This window comes from Solea senegalensis, linkage group LG1 (assembly GCF_019176455.1).
Source record: "Solea senegalensis isolate Sse05_10M linkage group LG1, IFAPA_SoseM_1, whole genome shotgun sequence".
Classification (NCBI taxonomy): Eukaryota; Metazoa; Chordata; class Actinopteri; order Pleuronectiformes; family Soleidae; genus Solea; species Solea senegalensis.
Genome location: NC_058021.1, coordinates 25,301,757 through 25,317,699, shown reverse-complemented (window position 1 = coordinate 25,317,699; position 15,943 = coordinate 25,301,757). Strand labels below are relative to the sequence as shown.

The window sequence follows — 15,943 nt, the reverse complement described above, 5'->3', positions numbered from 1 at the left end:
GTGAAGTTGATCCTGTTACAGGGAGTCACCCATTCCTTTAAAGATGTGATGAGTTGAGCGAAAATATATATACATCTGAAATTAACAAAGTGTAACATCTTAAGTGGGTCACAAGGGGGCCAGTGGCTTGCACTGTTGCCTCACAGCAAGAAGGCCAGAAGGTGGTAGACAATAAACAGCGTGGTAAAAAAAATAATAATAATAATAATAAAGTGACAGTAGTATGTTTATACTGATTACTGGTAACTTCAGTCATCAACTATTTGATATTAACTAGGTTTGGGTACCTTGCATTTAGTACAGGTATCCAGTGGTTGCAGATAGTTAATTTTTTATTTTTTTTGCAGTGTGGTTGTTCGAGGAATTAACACGTTATCACTGAGCATGACCCCTAAATGCACCACTGTTCCTGTGAATTAATCTAGGATCCAGGCAGTCATATTTGCTGATAACATGATATACAACACCACTGAAGTTTGTTAACCACTCTCAAAGTCCACAGAGAAAATAAGCATTTTTAACACCACAGCTCACAGGAGTTCACAATGTATTTCTCCTACCATCAGTAAGTCTAAATGTGTTATCTGGAGACTTTGGGATTTTGGAATCAAATTCAGATTTAGCTAATTTACAAGTCCTAATTAAGTCACAAACTGACAAAAGGAGGCTGTAAGTAGACCAGCAGCTCTCCTATGTGCCTGCGGAATAAAAATACAGATTTTCTTTTACAAAATTCAGTTTCCTGTAGGGAAAGGCTGACTTATTTTGTACATATCTTGTAAGATATAAACGTGAGCAGATGTTTAGTGGTGTAAGCTAGCATTTAATGGCGGCCATGTTGTCAGTTGACAGTGTTGGTTCAGGTATAAGTTTGTTTCAGCAAAGTCAGTGTTTATAATGTGTTCCTCATACAATCCCTGACATAAGTTTCACCTGTTTAAAAACACCTTTTTTATTGTTTTGTTTATAGCTATTGTAACTTCACCTCACTGCCATTTACTTTAACACGGTAAAAGGGGGCCCTTGGAAGAAAAAAATAAAAAAGCTTTATTTTCCGACGGCACTTAAAGGCGTCATTTGGCACACGGAGGCAGAGGCGAAGTTAAGTAAAGTGAGGAGGGGAAAAACGAGTTGAACTACCAACCACGACCTGACAGGAGCGAGGCGTGGCGACGGAGTGGGAATGTGACCGCGGAGACACTCAACTGTCAGTGTGAGCTCAGCTCAGAGAAGAAGGAGAAGAAGCAGGAGAAGCTGAAACACTGGTAACTGGGAGAAAGAGACAGAGAGAGGAGTCATCACAGGACACTTTAACTGCTGCTCCTCCACACGCTCTCACTGCTCCTCTTTTCTCCTCAGATCCCATCTGCTCAGTAGAAATGTCCCAGCAGCAGCAGCAGAACGGGGTGTCGCACCGGGGGAAGGTCCTTACTCTGGACAACATGAACCCCAACGTCAAGCGGGTCGAGTACGCGGTGCGGGGCCCCATTTTCCTGCGGGCCGTGGAGATAGAGAAGGAGCTGAGAGAGGTAAAGACGAATGTGTTTATGAAAACGTGCTTTCTGTTTGTGTTGTTATGTTACATGGTGGTGACACTTTTTCCTAATTTATAGTGTCATACAGTCAGTTTGGGGACCTGAATTATTTAAATACAACGTCCAGCCTCAGGCTAAAACTACAGGCTCAATTTGGCTGAATGTAAACGTTAATAGCAGTTGTTCAAGTGAAACCTTGTGTTCTTAGAATGAAAGGGGAAACTTACTGCACAGCTGTTGACTCACTTCAACAGCTGGAGTTTGACTTCAACCACAACACAGATCCCTGCTGGTTTGGCAACACAAATTTAAAAAAATGATATCCCTTCACTTTTTTTTTTAACCAAATCAATGAAGTCATTTCATAAAATAGAACTCGTCTGTGTCTTGTGAATGTTAAGTTTTGTCCAGTCGTGTAACTTGAAACAGTTGTTTAAATTGCCAAACACAGTTTGAATGAACTTGTGCAATACTACTTTAAGTATTTTTCAACATTGGTTAATATTGGAAAAAAAGTTATTTTCCAACCATATGTGTCCCTTTAAAATACCATTTCCAAAAAAAGCACAGAAGCTTCAAATGATTTAAAAAGAAAAGTGTCCTCCTGTGGATGTGACACACACACACACACAGAAAAAAGTAACTTCTTAACTCTGGTTCTTTGACACAGGAAATCAGTGGATAGTCATGATGAAGGGCTGGGGTTGTTTTGGTCAGTCTCTGCTGTCTGCCTGAAGGTGGGAGGAGGGAGGACACACCGGACATGCTTTTAAAAGTCCTTTCATGCCTGTCCTGGTTACTCATGGTACTATTCTGCTGTATTAATATTGATCTGCTTGTCTTCACAAATGAGATGCCTCCAGGGAACAGGGAGTCTTTTAAAAGCTGTAATGCAACCCCCGGCAGTTATGGAGGGTTCCACAGGTTCTTGGCAGCTTTGAGTACATTTAACTCCTCTCTCGCTGGAAGAGGGCCATGGCATTGTGAGAGTGGATGATGTGTTTATTGTGGAAGGCTATTACATAAGATGAGAGGGTGCTGTTTTGTCTCTCTGTGACTTTGCCCATCTCACTCCCCCCTGCGGGGAGAGCTTTCATTGGGAGAGCTCAGTGCAGCTGTTAGGCCCACAACGCTGTCTGAGGCCTTTCTGTTCAAGGAACGTTATGAACAAGCCAGCCCTCCACCCCATTTTGGCAAATATGCGCGAGTTCCTGGTGGCCCACCAGTTGACCCTCCCCTCAAATAAAAAGGAAAGCCCAAAACAAACCAAGGAACAAGTAACTAACATAAATCTTGTATTAAGTACCTTAAAGGGATACTTACTTAAAAGTACACGTATCTCACCAGAAAATGACTTACTAGAAGTTGAAGTCACTTTTTTTATATAATATTACTTAAGTAAAACTCTTAAAGCATATAACATTTACTGTACTTAAGTACAGAACGGTGAATTTTGCACTTAAGTACACTAACAAAATATTTGTACGTTCCGTTATATTACAGCAGTGCTTGAGTCTGTGCTGCCATTAACTCTTTGTCCAGCAATTATAAAGGTTTATGTCAGATGAGTCACATCCAAAGTCCAGAGCAGATGCTCTAATTGTAGATAGGAACATCAGCTTGCTTGTGTTGAGTGTAATGTTGCTCATGTGCTGTCGGGGAACTTCAAGTTTCTATTTTGCTTTCACCAACTGATTCAAATGAGAGTCAAACAAAAAAAAACAGGAAGAGTTATTTTCTTTCTTTTTCTAAAACACGGCAGGAGGGTTCGCCTAAGGCCGCAGTTGGAATGGAACACATTAGTTGAGGGCTCAGCAGATTTTATGCAAGTTTTGTGTGTGCATGTGTGTGTTGGTGTGGCAATCTCCCTTTATAAGTCCTTACCCCAGGCTTGACAATGACTGCAAAGCACACAGCTACTTTTGGCTCAGATATTAGCTGCTGGTTAAAGTCTGCATTGTCTGTGGTGGTAGAAAGCAATGAATCCCGCAGGTTTTTTTTGCTTCTGCAAGGCCATTTCAGCATTTTTGGAAACACTACTACTTTTAAAACCTGGGCTTACACAGTGTTCATGCACACACACAGACATAATCATTCCACCATCTGGTTTAATTTTAGAACCGTTCCACAGTTTTGGTTAATATTTGCATGCCAGCAACAGCACTGGAGACTTCTCATATGCTGACATCCATGTATACAGTATATATTAATGCAGACACTTGTTTGCGTCTCCTCTGGACGAAACACTTTTAAAGAAGGCTTTTTAGGTTCACTAACTTTCAGCATTTCTGGTGTTAAAGTGCTGGGAGCTGCGTTATTGGGTGGTTGTGGCCTGGCAAATAAAATAAATAATAGTGTGGATACTGGCTGCACCGTTGTTATCAGCGACGGCAGCATTTCAATTTGTTACATTGCTCTGGCTGCAGTGGAACGATTATTTCCATAAACCGATTCACCGCTTGGTTCCATAAAATGTCAGATGATGTTGGAGATGATGATGCTCTCAAATGTCATGGTTTCGTCCACAAACTACAGTTATTCAGTTTTGATGATTTCTTTGTTATCAAACTGCGCTACATGTACAGTCAATCTGATTTGCCTAAATTATTTTACTTTGCTCAGCCTATTTACGACACTATATTTTAACATTGGGCGATAATGGTGTTACTTCAAGTGCTCAGTATTTTTCTTAGGTGGTACCACTGATGTAGAGCAAAGAAACCAGACAATATTCACATTGAAGAAGCTGAAGAATCAAGAAATATTCACTAAAAAACACTCAAACTGATTCAAACATCAAAAATAGTTGACGATCGATTAATATTTGCATAATTGTTTCAGCCCTACACATTTCCTTCATTTCTAATGACACATCGTGGTCATTTTATGGCTTTATATAATACATTTCTTACATTTCAAAACATCATCTGACATCGAGATTCTTCTCCATTGGCATCTTGTTAGAAGTAATATTGAAGCAGATCAATCACATGAGCAGAGCAGCAGTGGTTATTTCCACTTTCTGTCAGTTCAGAGATTGAGTTAGTGCAGTCCCAATTATTTTGGCCCGCCTGAATGCTCTTGAGATGGGATGACAGTTTCAGATCACATCATGACACTGAGTGAAATGTGAATTCAGGATGGTTGACAGGACAGGCTTTATCCAGGCTGTTGACCCACAGGGCCTGTTGGCCCGCTTCACTGGTCCGGACTGTGTAATCAGTGCCTGGTGCTGAGTGAGCAGCAGAACTTGGACTGTAGAGAGCCGACTGCCCTGTTTTCTTTTTCCCCTCTCTCCCAGAGAACAGCGGCCTCTTTGTTGCTGGAGAGCAGGCAGGGACAGGAACTAAAGCGGAAACGTGCCACATCCACTTACATTCATTTCACAACACGCTCGTGTACGACTTATCGCTCACAAAATTTGCCTCAAAAGTCTCTATTCGAGCACCACAGAAATGATAGGTGATATATTATGTTCCAAACCTCCACTGAACGACGTATAGAGCTACATTTGTGATCTAGTCGTTGCCTGTCTAGTAATACGTAATGTTCTTGCAGTTTGTCTATTCTAGTCGCACAAATCCTGACGTGGTTTTCCCAACTACTTCTGGCAACATTGTGAAGATGAGAGCCACAGGAATTGCAACAATCTGGCAGAACAATACAGATTCCAGGCAATTTCTTTTCTGGCACTTCATGGTTTATGACTGAACCAACACTTCTTCTGTGCTCTAGATTAAGAGAAGCAGTCGGACCATGGGTGGAGATTTGGGCGTGGATAATATATCAACTCGTCTTAAATCAACTGCCTTCTTTTTCCCAATCTGCTCTGTGAAGGAACAAGAGATGCCAGATGTTTGTGTTTTATCCAAAATGTTGGTTATTTTGACAAAGTATAAAAACAGGGATATGGAAAACAGCACAGTATCTATTTGATTTTATACCTTGTTGCTTAGTTTGGGACACGTCCTCATTTGATAAAGAGATAAAGAGATGCAGCGTGCAAACAGACCACCACACCAGAGCTTGCAGTATCCAATTTGGTCAAAGAGATGAGGACAGAGGACAATGCTGATTCAATAGAAAGGAATAGTGAGTGGTACTGTGAACAAGCAGAGCTGGTTCAGCTGGACGACAGATGTGGAATATTATGGAACAGTCCGAGCGCATCACGCCAACTGATTAATTATGCCAGCGTTTCTAAGTCGTGCCCTGGTCGCAAACAGTGAGGGGTTTGTGCTTCTTTGTGTCCCCCATCAGCAGCAGCAGCAGCGTCATCCTGGCTCAGACCAGCAGACACAAACTCCGACCAGCGCCTTTGTTAAACAAAAGCATGCTAATGAGAGAAGAAGCATCCGGAGGCCCCGTCTTTAAGGGGATGAATACAAGGGGTTTTGATTTGATTTACACATTGTCTGAAGGGATTTATTCCCCCGCCACAGAAGTGCATGGATGGAACAAAGTGTTCTTTATCATGGCAACCATTCGAGATTTGATCACGGCGTCCAACTTGACACCTTTTTTTATTGAAAAGTATGTCCTTTTTATATGTAAGGATTTGTAGTATATACTGTATGATATTGTCGGAGCCTTAAAGAGAAAAAAAATCCGCGTTTCACCTTTTCAGGGAGTCAAGAAACCATTCACAGAAGTTCTCAAGGCGAACATTGGCGATGCTCAGGCGATGGGTCAGAAACCTCTCACGTTTTTCAGACAGGTAGGTTCACTGCACTGTCACCTTAGGCCACATGAGTGCTTACGAAGGTAGCACTTAATTATATGTTAAACTGGATTCGCTATGCTGTTGCTTTTTCCATACACTGATCAACCTTCAGGTAATATACATACAATATTTTCTGAGTGTATTGCAATACACACTATATATATGTGTATATATATGTATATATATATATGTATATGTATATATACATACTATATACTTGCAAAATACAATAATGTTTGTCTTCCCAAGTGCTTTTTTAATGTGGAGTGATTTTTTTTCCCCCACAGGTCTTGGCTTTATGTTCTTACCCTGAGCTCATGGAGGACAGCAAGTTTCCAGTGGACGTAAAGCAAAGAGCGCAGCGTATTCTCAGTGCGTGTGGCGGCCACAGTATAGGTCAGACAACTCCCCTTCATTCCACCAACCACTCCGTTTGTGCTTTGTCATTAATCATTCATTTGGACAGTCCGACTCTGTCCGCTGCCTAATCGACCAACCGACTGTGTTTGTCTAAGACAAAGTTCACTTACATGTGTTCCAGGAGCGTACAGTTCTAGCCAGGGGATCGAGTGCATCCGTCAGGATGTGGCGCGCTACATAGAGACGAGAGATGGTGGAACCCCGTCCAGCCCTGACAACATCTTCCTCTCCACTGGGGCCAGTGATGCCATCGTGGTATTGTCTCATTATCATAAACGCCGGATATTCCAAACCTGTTTCACACTGTTGATGTGTTTGTCCCAGCATAGATGACTTATTTGGGCAATTATAACAGATCTTAATTCAGCTTCTGTTAATTTTATACTCTTTGCACTTTGCACGTCTATCCACACTTTATTCTACACTTCATTCTACCCTCCGACCTTTGTCACTCTCACACTGACATAACATTATCAGACTACTGACTGACCATTAGATTACACCTATCTACTGGAGCTTACAGTCACATCATAGAGTTTTTTTTGTGTGCAAATATAGCGAGGTGTGTTTGTTTGCCCCGCTGTCTTGAGTATATTTGCTTCTGGAGCAGCTGTTGCACCCGTGTGTCAGCACTATGACTCTCTTTTCTATTCTTGCTCTTGTCTCCCTCCTTTTCCTTCCCCCTCCTGTCCACTTAAAGACCATGCTGAAGCTGCTGATGTCCGGCGAGGGCCACGATCGCACAGGAGTGATGATCCCCATCCCCCAGTATCCTCTGTACTCGGCTGCCCTGGCTGACCTGGGCGGGGTGCAGATCAATTATTACCTGAATGAGGACAAGTGTTGGGCGTTGGACATTGCAGAACTCAGGAGAGCCATCAGTGCAGCCAGGCAGAACTGCAGCCCCCGTGTCCTCTGCATCATTAACCCGGGAAACCCTACGGGTATGTTCTGTGTTAGAAGTTTAACCGTGTGAAAGTATGAGGCCCCCGGTTTGCACTTGGGTCTAAAGTGGCACCAAGTGTTTTCGCTTTTGTTTTTACTTTTGTTTTTTTATGATAGCAATCAAAACTATCCTCAAAGGAATGAGAGAGATGCACTCTGCATAATTTACCACATGTTATAACCAAAACATGACCACCCAGATGGCCTAGTGGCTAGAGTGGCTGCCTCTAAATTGGGAGGTTGGTGGTTCTAACCACATCATACCAAAGACATGAAAACTCCCTCCGCTTGAAGGGAATGTGATGGACTTTTCTGTAGATTTGTGGTACAGAAATAGAGACAAGCACTGGCTGGATGCTCCTTTATGCAGAATATCAGACTATATACACCTGTCATCTACATGGCACGTGTTTATATGAAAATGCTGCATTCAAATGAAAACATATGGTTGTCGTATGATGTAGCCTCAGTCCAACTCCTCTCACCTCACCGTGCAATGCACCTGAGGCAGGTTTACACATGTCAGGACTTTGTTATTTTAGGTAAAACCTGTTTGATGAGTTGTCAATGATTGAGTTCTCTCTGGTTTTCCTGTCCAACAGGTCAGGTGCAGACCAGGCAGTGCATTGAAGACGTGATACGGTTTGCCAAAGAGGAGCGCCTCTTCCTCCTGGCTGATGAAGTAATGCACTAATGTCATTCTGTTATTTTTCCAAGTCAAATTTACACACACGGAAGACATCAAGAGTCTTTAAAATATGTATTGTATGTAAATATGTATTCAGGCTCCACACGATCGCCAGAATGACTGTATGATAAATCATATACAAAACACAGAAATGCCTCTCGTTATAATGCAACCACTTTAATTGAGCTCATACAGACAAAAAAAACCACAAGGAAATATTTAATCTGATGATTGATAGGGGAGACATGACAGACAGGACATGACAGACAGGAGAGGAGCCACAGTTTGTGGCTCCTCCCCTTTAAACATGTGCGTGTGTATATATGTATATGTGTATACATATATATACACACACGTATGTGTGTATATATATATATATATATATATATATATGTACATCCACATATGAAATGTGTATATATATGTGTATATACTGTGTGTATATATATATATATATGTGATGCACTGCATCACTTGCAATGTGCACATACTATACATTTGTAAATACTGTACATTGTGCTGTGTCTTCATTTCAGGTTTACCAGGGTAACGTGTACTCAGAGGGCAGTGAATTCCACTCCTTTAAGAAGGTTTTGTTTGAGATGGGACCAGAATACTCTAGCACAGTGGAGTTGGCCTCCTTCCACTCCACCTCCAAATGCTACATGGGAGAGTGAGTCCAGTTACATGTACTTGTGAGGCTATAGATGTTTCATAAGGCGCTTTGTGTGGTTTTTAAATATCCAGAGGAGGCATGTAGTAAATGAATTGAAGCTTGAAGGTAATATAATGGCTACATTTGCTGGATATCTTTTGTTTACCCCACGGACGAGTCAATACTCTGTCGCACGTCAACACTGATCTGAAGGTCATTAACCACTGGAATGACGACTTATTCCAGTTAGTCACACGTCTACTTGAGCTTGTGTTTGGTGCAGAAAAGTGGTTCCTCTGAGAGTACATGTGCACATGTCGCGTGGGCACGACCTATGCTATGGACATACTATACTACTGGAGCATTCTATATTTAGCGTGGACTGAATAAACCAACCGTTGTGCAACCTCAAGATGTGTGATTGGACCGGCTTCATGTCAGTATGTCAGTCACACTGGTGTCCTCTTATATGTGCCGCGATTTATCCTCTATTTTCCTAGAAGGGGAACATAATATTAAAATGACATCATTATCTATTACAGAAGACCCTAAACTAGGAATTGAGACCATTCATTCCTCAGGGATTTGGTTACCTATGTTATAAATCAAGTAGGCTGATGGCAAACTGCTGCTTTTTTTAAAATATAAAGTCTGGTATTTGGTGTCTTGCTCCACTTTTATTAGATGTGGATTCCGTGGAGGTTACATGGAGGTGATTAACTTGGACCCTATGGTGAAGGCTCAACTCCTTAAACTGGTGTCGGTGCGTCTCTGTCCCCCCGTCCCCGGGCAGGCTCTCCTGGACTTGGTGGTCAACCCACCACAGCCTGATGAGCCCTCCCATGCCACATTCATGAAGGTCTGGAAAAAAAATTAACTTGATCTTGACAAATGCAGACAGAGTGTGACAATTTGAGATGAGTTAACATGGTTTTTGACTTTCTGTCCAGGAAAAGACGGAAGTGTTGGCAGCTTTGGCAGAGAAGGCCAGGTTAACGGAACAGACCTTCAACACAGTACCTGGCATCACGTGTAATCCAGTCCAGGGGGCCATGTACACTTTCCCCCGCATCACTATACCACAGAAGGCCATCGACAAGGCCAAGGTCTGTTTTTCCATATGTCCTGCATCACACGAAAACACTTCTAGAGAAGATAACTACTTACATGAGTACAAATGTGTGTTTGTAGGAGTTAGGTCAAATCCCAGACATGTACTACTGTATGAGGCTCCTGAATGAGGAGGGCATCTGTCTGGTACCAGGTAGTGGCTTTGGGCAGAGAGAGGGAACGTTCCACTTCAGGTTAGTACAGCGACCCGGGCATTTTTAATCCCGAAAATGTGGCATTGCTTCTGATTAAACCACACCTCTGACACTTGTTTTGCCTTTAATCTGCCCATCCTAATCTGCTCAGGATGACCATCTTGCCACCCACTGAGAAGCTGAAGATTGTGCTGCAGAGGATCCGCGAGTTCCATCTGCGCTTCACACAGGAGTTTTCGTAGCGATGCGAAAACTAACTCTTTCAGTGCCTTCACCTTTAAGTGCATTTGAGCCCGTATCCCGTCAGTGAAGAAACTTAGATGTCTTGTTTAGACAGCAAGTCAAAAAATGTGCAATCAAAGCTTTCCTGCCCTTTATATGAAGCATGCAATGATGTCCTGATTATCAGTACTTGAGGTGGTACTACTTGAGGTAGTATCACATGGCCAAATTTGTCAGGTTTAGGTTTTAGATCCATTTCAGGTGCCTTTCTCCCCTGCAATGTTGTTTCTCTTGTGTCACAGTCATGTTACGTGATTCTTTGATTTATGACTGACTAGAGTTTTTAAAGTAATGAGAGAGACCAAGTACTGACAAGGAAATCCTCAATTAAATGAAGACATATGTAATACTAATGTTCAAAATGAAATTAAACTTTTAGAATTTCTAAAAACACTTGCTTTCAAGTGTATACTATGCTACTAACATTGTCTGGCCTGACCTGTATTCAGTTCCAGTAAAACAGAGTCACAGTTGAGTGTTGGTGCACAGAGCCACCATCATTTTGAGTTTTATTTAAAAAGGGTTCGATCTTCAACAGTGCTTACATGCTTTTAGAAACAGAAGAAATCTCTTGGAATGAACAGAAACTAAAATGATGATTGAACATAGTAATCATCACAGCAACTCAGTAACACCGTTTGATTTCACCTCCCTCTGGTCCCCCAAGTCTCTGCCTGTGCATGGTATGAGGAGTTCTCAGCTACTGGTTAGGACCGTGTTTCAAAGTTCATCTCTCCTCTGTGACAGTGTTGTGGCATGTTTCTCCAAAAACTTACTGAACCCTTCCACTGTTCTGTCTCCACCTTCAAATTTGATGGGGCTCTGCTTGCCGTTACTTGGTGCCAAGTATATCGTGGGGAAGCCTTCCACTTTGTAGTTCTCGTTTGGCACGTCGTTGGCCGTGGCGTCCATCTTGGCAATTACAATGTTCTTCTCCCCTTTGTACTTTTTGCCCAGAGCCAAAAAGTCGGGCTCCAGTTTCTTACAGTGGCCGCACCAGGGAGCATAAAACTCAATCAGGACGTCGTTCTGGGTATCCATGACGATCTCGTCAAAAGTTTTCCCAACCACAACCTTCACTGGCCCTTTGTTGTTCTTTGGCACTGGCTGGGACTTGATGATAGGTTGGAGCTTTCCTGTGGAAAAAGAGGCAGAAGTAGTTAACACACAAATAATTAGGAAGAGATCATGAAATGTGAGTCATTTTGATTCTTTCAACCTCTCTAGGAGTAATCAAGCGATCACATTTTGTAAAAAGTTATACATGATCCCATCTTAGCTCACCTTTCTTAAATGCCATTACAAAGTCTTGCAGCACGTCAGAGTCAAACTCTTCTGGTTCCATAGCGAACTTTTTGCCTCCATCTGCTAGAATTCCCACGTTGACTTCCTCTCCACTGTCGCTCAGGCCCAGGCTCTTCAGCTCCTCTGCGAAGTCTTCCTCATCGGCGATGGCGAACGTGTACTCTGGAAAGTCTTTGGCCACCTCAAGGACCTTGGACCTCCAGAACTGAGTAGCTAAAATTGATTAGGATTGAAATAAAGAGCTTTATAAATTAAATCTGCCAAGTTAAGATTAGGTTAAAAAAAAGAAGAAGAAAGAAAAGCCTTTAAAAAACCTCACCTTTCCTGTAGTCGAAGCTGAAGTCAACTCCGTAGTACACGACCACCAGGGGTCGTTTTGTGTAGCGCTTGGCATCGTTGCTTGGTTTCCTGTGGCCCACCAGGGGAATCACATGCTTTTTGAAGAACTCCTGCACTTCTGACACTGATGTAGAGTCCTGTGAAATGTTAGTCAAAACAAACCTTTACTTTAACCCAGGACAAAGCCGCAGTGACTGCCATTATTCGATCAAATTGAAAGCAAACCAATGTAAAGTAAAGTGAGTAAAAACCAAACCAGCTGGAAAAATGACAGTACCTTCAGTGCAAATGTTTGCGACACTGGTTCGTATTTCGAGCGGAACTTTTCAGGGTGAACAATGACAATCTGACCAGGTGACGCTTTTAGTAGATTGGTCACCTCAGAGCTGAAGGAGTGACGGAAAGTGAAGTCATCCCTCAGTGCATTACCTGTCAGAAGACCAGCAACAGGAAGAAAAACATCATAAGGCCAAGTTCTAGCAAACATTTTGCTTTCCTACAGTTGCTGCATTGCCACAAAGAATAGCCAAAACCAAATGTTTACATTAAATCCACACAACGGGAGTGACTTACACGCCTCGGTGTAGACCTCGTACCCTGCATCCTGTTCACTTGAGAACACGCCGACAATGATGGCATCATCACCGTCTTTAATGAGCTCCTGCACCTGTTTTGCTGCCTGGACCTGTTTGGAGGGAGGCCCTGCCTGCTCACCCATGTATTCAACGATGCCTGGAGAGGAAGTGAAAGACATGAATTTGTGCTGAAGGGCGAGCAGAAAAGGAACGTGCAGATCCACAAGCTCCGTGTGTGACACAGCCGGTGACCTACCATGCGTCTCTCTGGGTCCGTTGTATTCAAACACTTTGCCCTTCCTGAACATCTTCAGGTCGGGATAGCCCGTGACTCCAAAGCGCGTGGCGAGCTCATTCTCCACTGTGGCGTCCACCTTGGCCAGAGGGATGGGAGGAGAGCGCTGGCTCAGCTCCTTGGCCGCTTTCTCGTACTCCGGAGCCAAACGTTTACAGTGTCCGCACCTGGAGGTCAATTACAAGAGCCTTTTTTTTATCACTATCAGTTATTTTTATAACTTTTACAGTGGCAATTAAACCATCTGTGTTACATAACTGACCATGGGGCGTAGAACTCCACCAGGATGATGTCTGCATTGTTCACAATATCATCAAAGTTGTCTTTGGTCAGCACCAGTGTAGCCTCAGGAGGAGGCTTCCAGTCTGGTTGAGCCACCTCTTTAACCCGATCGACAATAGCTGCAACAAACAAATTCAGTACATTTACTTTCTACTCTTTTTAAATTGATGCTGAAAGTGTTAAAAAAAAAATTATACTGCTCATACCCTTCTGTGTCCTTTCTCCGTCATAGTCCACAGGCTCCCCCTTTTTAAGGATCTTGATGGTGGGATAACCAGACACTTCAAACCGGCTCGCCAAGTCGCTGGCTATTGTTGCATCCACTTTGGCCACAGGTATAGGAGGGTCATTCTCCTTCAGAGTCTGAGCAATCTTTTCATACTCTGGAGTAAACTGTTTGCAATGGCCACACCTAAGAAAAAAACCAAGAGTAGATCATTATTCAAAGGTTTGTTGAAGATGTGAAAACAAAGTGGCATGCTTGTATCAGGAAATGCTTTTCCTCCTCTTCTGCTGCTGCTGCTGCTTTATACCATTTATTTTTGACTCAAATGTACTGAATTAAATGCAACACGGACGTCAGAGAGGGCAAACGTACCACGGAGCATAAAACTCCACTAATACTGTGTCCTTCCCCTCCATGAATGTTTCGAAGTTGTTGTCGTCTAGAATCAGGACCCCGTTCTCTTCTTTCACTTCTGTGTCGTCTTCTTCGTCCTCCTCCTCCTCATCATCACTGTCCTCTTCAGCCTCCTCTCTCTCCTCTGTGCCATCTAGAAGACAAATTGACTTCAGTTTTATTGACCAGCAGTTATGGATACTATAGCAACACACACTCACTGGCCACTTTATTAGATACATCTTGCTAGTATTGGGTTGGACCCACTTTTGACTTATAACTACCTTAATTCACTGCAGCACAGATTCAACAAGGTCAGATTTTGCTCCATGTGGATATGATAGAATCACAGAGTTGCTGCAGGATTGAGGGCATTCGAGTGCAGTTAACTCGTTCACAACAAGTTTACAGCTCTGTGACGTGGTGCGTTGTTGCGCTGCAGTAGTCATCAGAAAATGGGAACACTGGTCATAAAGCGATGGACAAGGTCAGCAATGATAAGGGCCTCAAAGTTAGACAAGAATATTTATCTAAACAGTTACGCTACCAGCCTGAACCACTCATATGGGGACGGTTAATTTCTTTCTTGTTGTTTACATCTTACTCTACCGTTTGAATGTCACAACAGAAATCAAGACTGAGACCAAACAACATTTTTCCAACCTTCTTTAGTATTTTTGTTCTTCGCTGAACAGGGTGACAGCCAGTGTGATCTGTTGCTGTAGATGTGGTGTGGTGTGCATTCAGGGATGCACACTTTTGCATACTTCAGTGATTATTTGAGTTACTAGTGCCTGACTGTCATCTCAAACCAGTCTAGCCATTTTCCTTTGTCATTATCAAGGGCTGCTGCTCACTGGATGTTTTCTTTCTCACACGATTTCTCTAGGAAATACTGTGCTCCTGCAATTTGAAAATAGCAGTAGACCGTATTGCGTTTTCGATAGAATTTAATTGTTCAGCCTTGCTGCTCTGTGATTGGCTGATCGGGTATTTACTAGGGGTGGGAATCGCCAGACACACTACAATATGATATTATCTAGATATTTAAGTCACAATACATTATTTTATCTCTATATTGCGATATACTTAAACAGCTGTGAGCAACTGGCACCATCTAGTGGACTGAAACATCAATTGATGTTTTTATACTCATCCACAAAAAGTTGAATGCTTGTAACCTCAGTTTAAAAATATGACATGCAAAAAACCCCGATACTTTGTGTTTCAAAGGCGATATAATATCGCCACGCAAAATATCGCGATATTTCACTGCATTTACATTTCCAAAAAGTTGAACGGGTGTACAATTAACAACATGAGTGCATATCCTGTCAAACACCGGAGCTTGGGTTTATCCACCTTCTATCACAATAAATGACCAAGCTTGTGTAAGTAAAACATGACGTTGGAAGAGCCTAATATGAATGTAACGGTGCAGGTTGGTGCATATTTGTGTGTTTGTGGCAGTTGTGTTGTTATTAGCTGTCCCATCCTTTTAGCCAGCATGCTAACAGGACCAGCAGAGCATATGCAGCAACATGGCTCACTTAACTTGCTGTTTTCCACTCAGAAAACACACAAACAAACGGCGACTGCAACAAAGACTCACCATCTTCACACTTGCTGACAGTTGCAAAGTAAGCAACGCCGAGCAGAACAATGAGCAGCAGCGCAGCCTTCCTCATTGTCCACTGATGATGCAGCTGTGTTAGCAACGACGTGCCTCCCCTCTTTTCTCCGAAGCAGCGGACTAATTAGCTCAGCAGTTAGCGCCGATGAATGTCATCGAAGTGTCCGCTGTCCCGGATCAATACTGCTGATAGTGTGGCCGTGGGCGCTTTTGGCTGGTGGTTTCATACAAACTAATCACACAGAAATCACGCACGCCACCACCTCCGTCTGGAACTTGTCTGACTTGCCACGTTGTGATTGGCTCTCGCCACCCGCTCTCCTCCAATCACAAGTCGCCACTCAACTCTTCAGTCAGAAACGTTGGAGGACGTTATTGGTCC

General features: G+C 42.8%; 2 protein-coding genes across 2 annotated transcripts; one reads left to right on the top strand and one right to left on the bottom strand.

The window, feature by feature from the left end:
* Window positions 1-1,141: 1,141 nt before the first annotated feature.
* si:ch211-217a12.1 (alanine aminotransferase 2-like) lies at window positions 1,142-10,906 on the top strand. Its single transcript, XM_044040331.1, has 12 exons — window positions 1,142-1,265; window positions 1,360-1,529; window positions 6,163-6,252; window positions 6,546-6,654; window positions 6,800-6,933; window positions 7,379-7,622; window positions 8,226-8,305; window positions 8,848-8,984; window positions 9,651-9,825; window positions 9,917-10,072; window positions 10,158-10,270; window positions 10,383-10,906. Exons 2-12 carry the CDS (start codon window positions 1,380-1,382, stop codon window positions 10,471-10,473), a joined length of 1,479 nt encoding a protein of 492 aa, XP_043896266.1. The 5' UTR covers window positions 1,142-1,265; window positions 1,360-1,379; the 3' UTR covers window positions 10,474-10,906.
* A 78-nt stretch (window positions 10,907-10,984) lies between these two features.
* On the bottom strand, window positions 10,985-15,847 carry pdia4 (protein disulfide isomerase family A, member 4). Its single transcript, XM_044040282.1, has 10 exons — window positions 15,541-15,847; window positions 13,908-14,082; window positions 13,516-13,721; window positions 13,290-13,428; window positions 12,989-13,194; window positions 12,731-12,889; window positions 12,435-12,586; window positions 12,138-12,294; window positions 11,798-12,031; window positions 10,985-11,649 (listed from the first exon to the last, which is right to left on the bottom strand). The coding sequence occupies exons 1-10, from the start codon at window positions 15,614-15,616 to the stop codon at window positions 11,234-11,236; spliced, it is 1,920 nt and encodes a 639-aa protein (XP_043896217.1). The 5' UTR covers window positions 15,617-15,847; the 3' UTR covers window positions 10,985-11,233.
* Between the last annotated feature and the right edge of the window lie 96 nt (window positions 15,848-15,943).

What these genes read in the sequence shown, in the direction of transcription:
- si:ch211-217a12.1 (XM_044040331.1), top strand. Translation starts at nt 1,380, where the DNA reads ATGTCCCAGCAGCAGCAGCAGAACGGGGTGTCGCACCGGGGGAAGGTC. An exon ending in CCCATGCCACATTCATGAAG is followed by an intron (nt 9,826 to 9,916) that starts GTCTGGAAAAAA and finishes CTTTCTGTCCAG; the next exon opens with GAAAAGACGGAAGTGTTGGC. An exon ending in GAGGGAACGTTCCACTTCAG is followed by an intron (nt 10,271 to 10,382) that starts GTTAGTACAGCG and finishes TAATCTGCTCAG; the next exon opens with GATGACCATCTTGCCACCCA.
- pdia4 (XM_044040282.1), bottom strand. Translation starts at nt 15,616, where the DNA reads ATGAGGAAGGCTGCGCTGCTGCTCATTGTTCTGCTCGGCGTTGCTTAC. An exon ending in GTGGAGTTCTACGCCCCATG is followed by an intron (nt 13,195 to 13,289) that starts GTCAGTTATGTA and finishes ATTGACCTCCAG; the next exon opens with GTGCGGACACTGTAAACGTT. An exon ending in TGTAATGGCATTTAAGAAAG is followed by an intron (nt 11,650 to 11,797) that starts GTGAGCTAAGAT and finishes CTTTTTCCACAG; the next exon opens with GAAAGCTCCAACCTATCATC.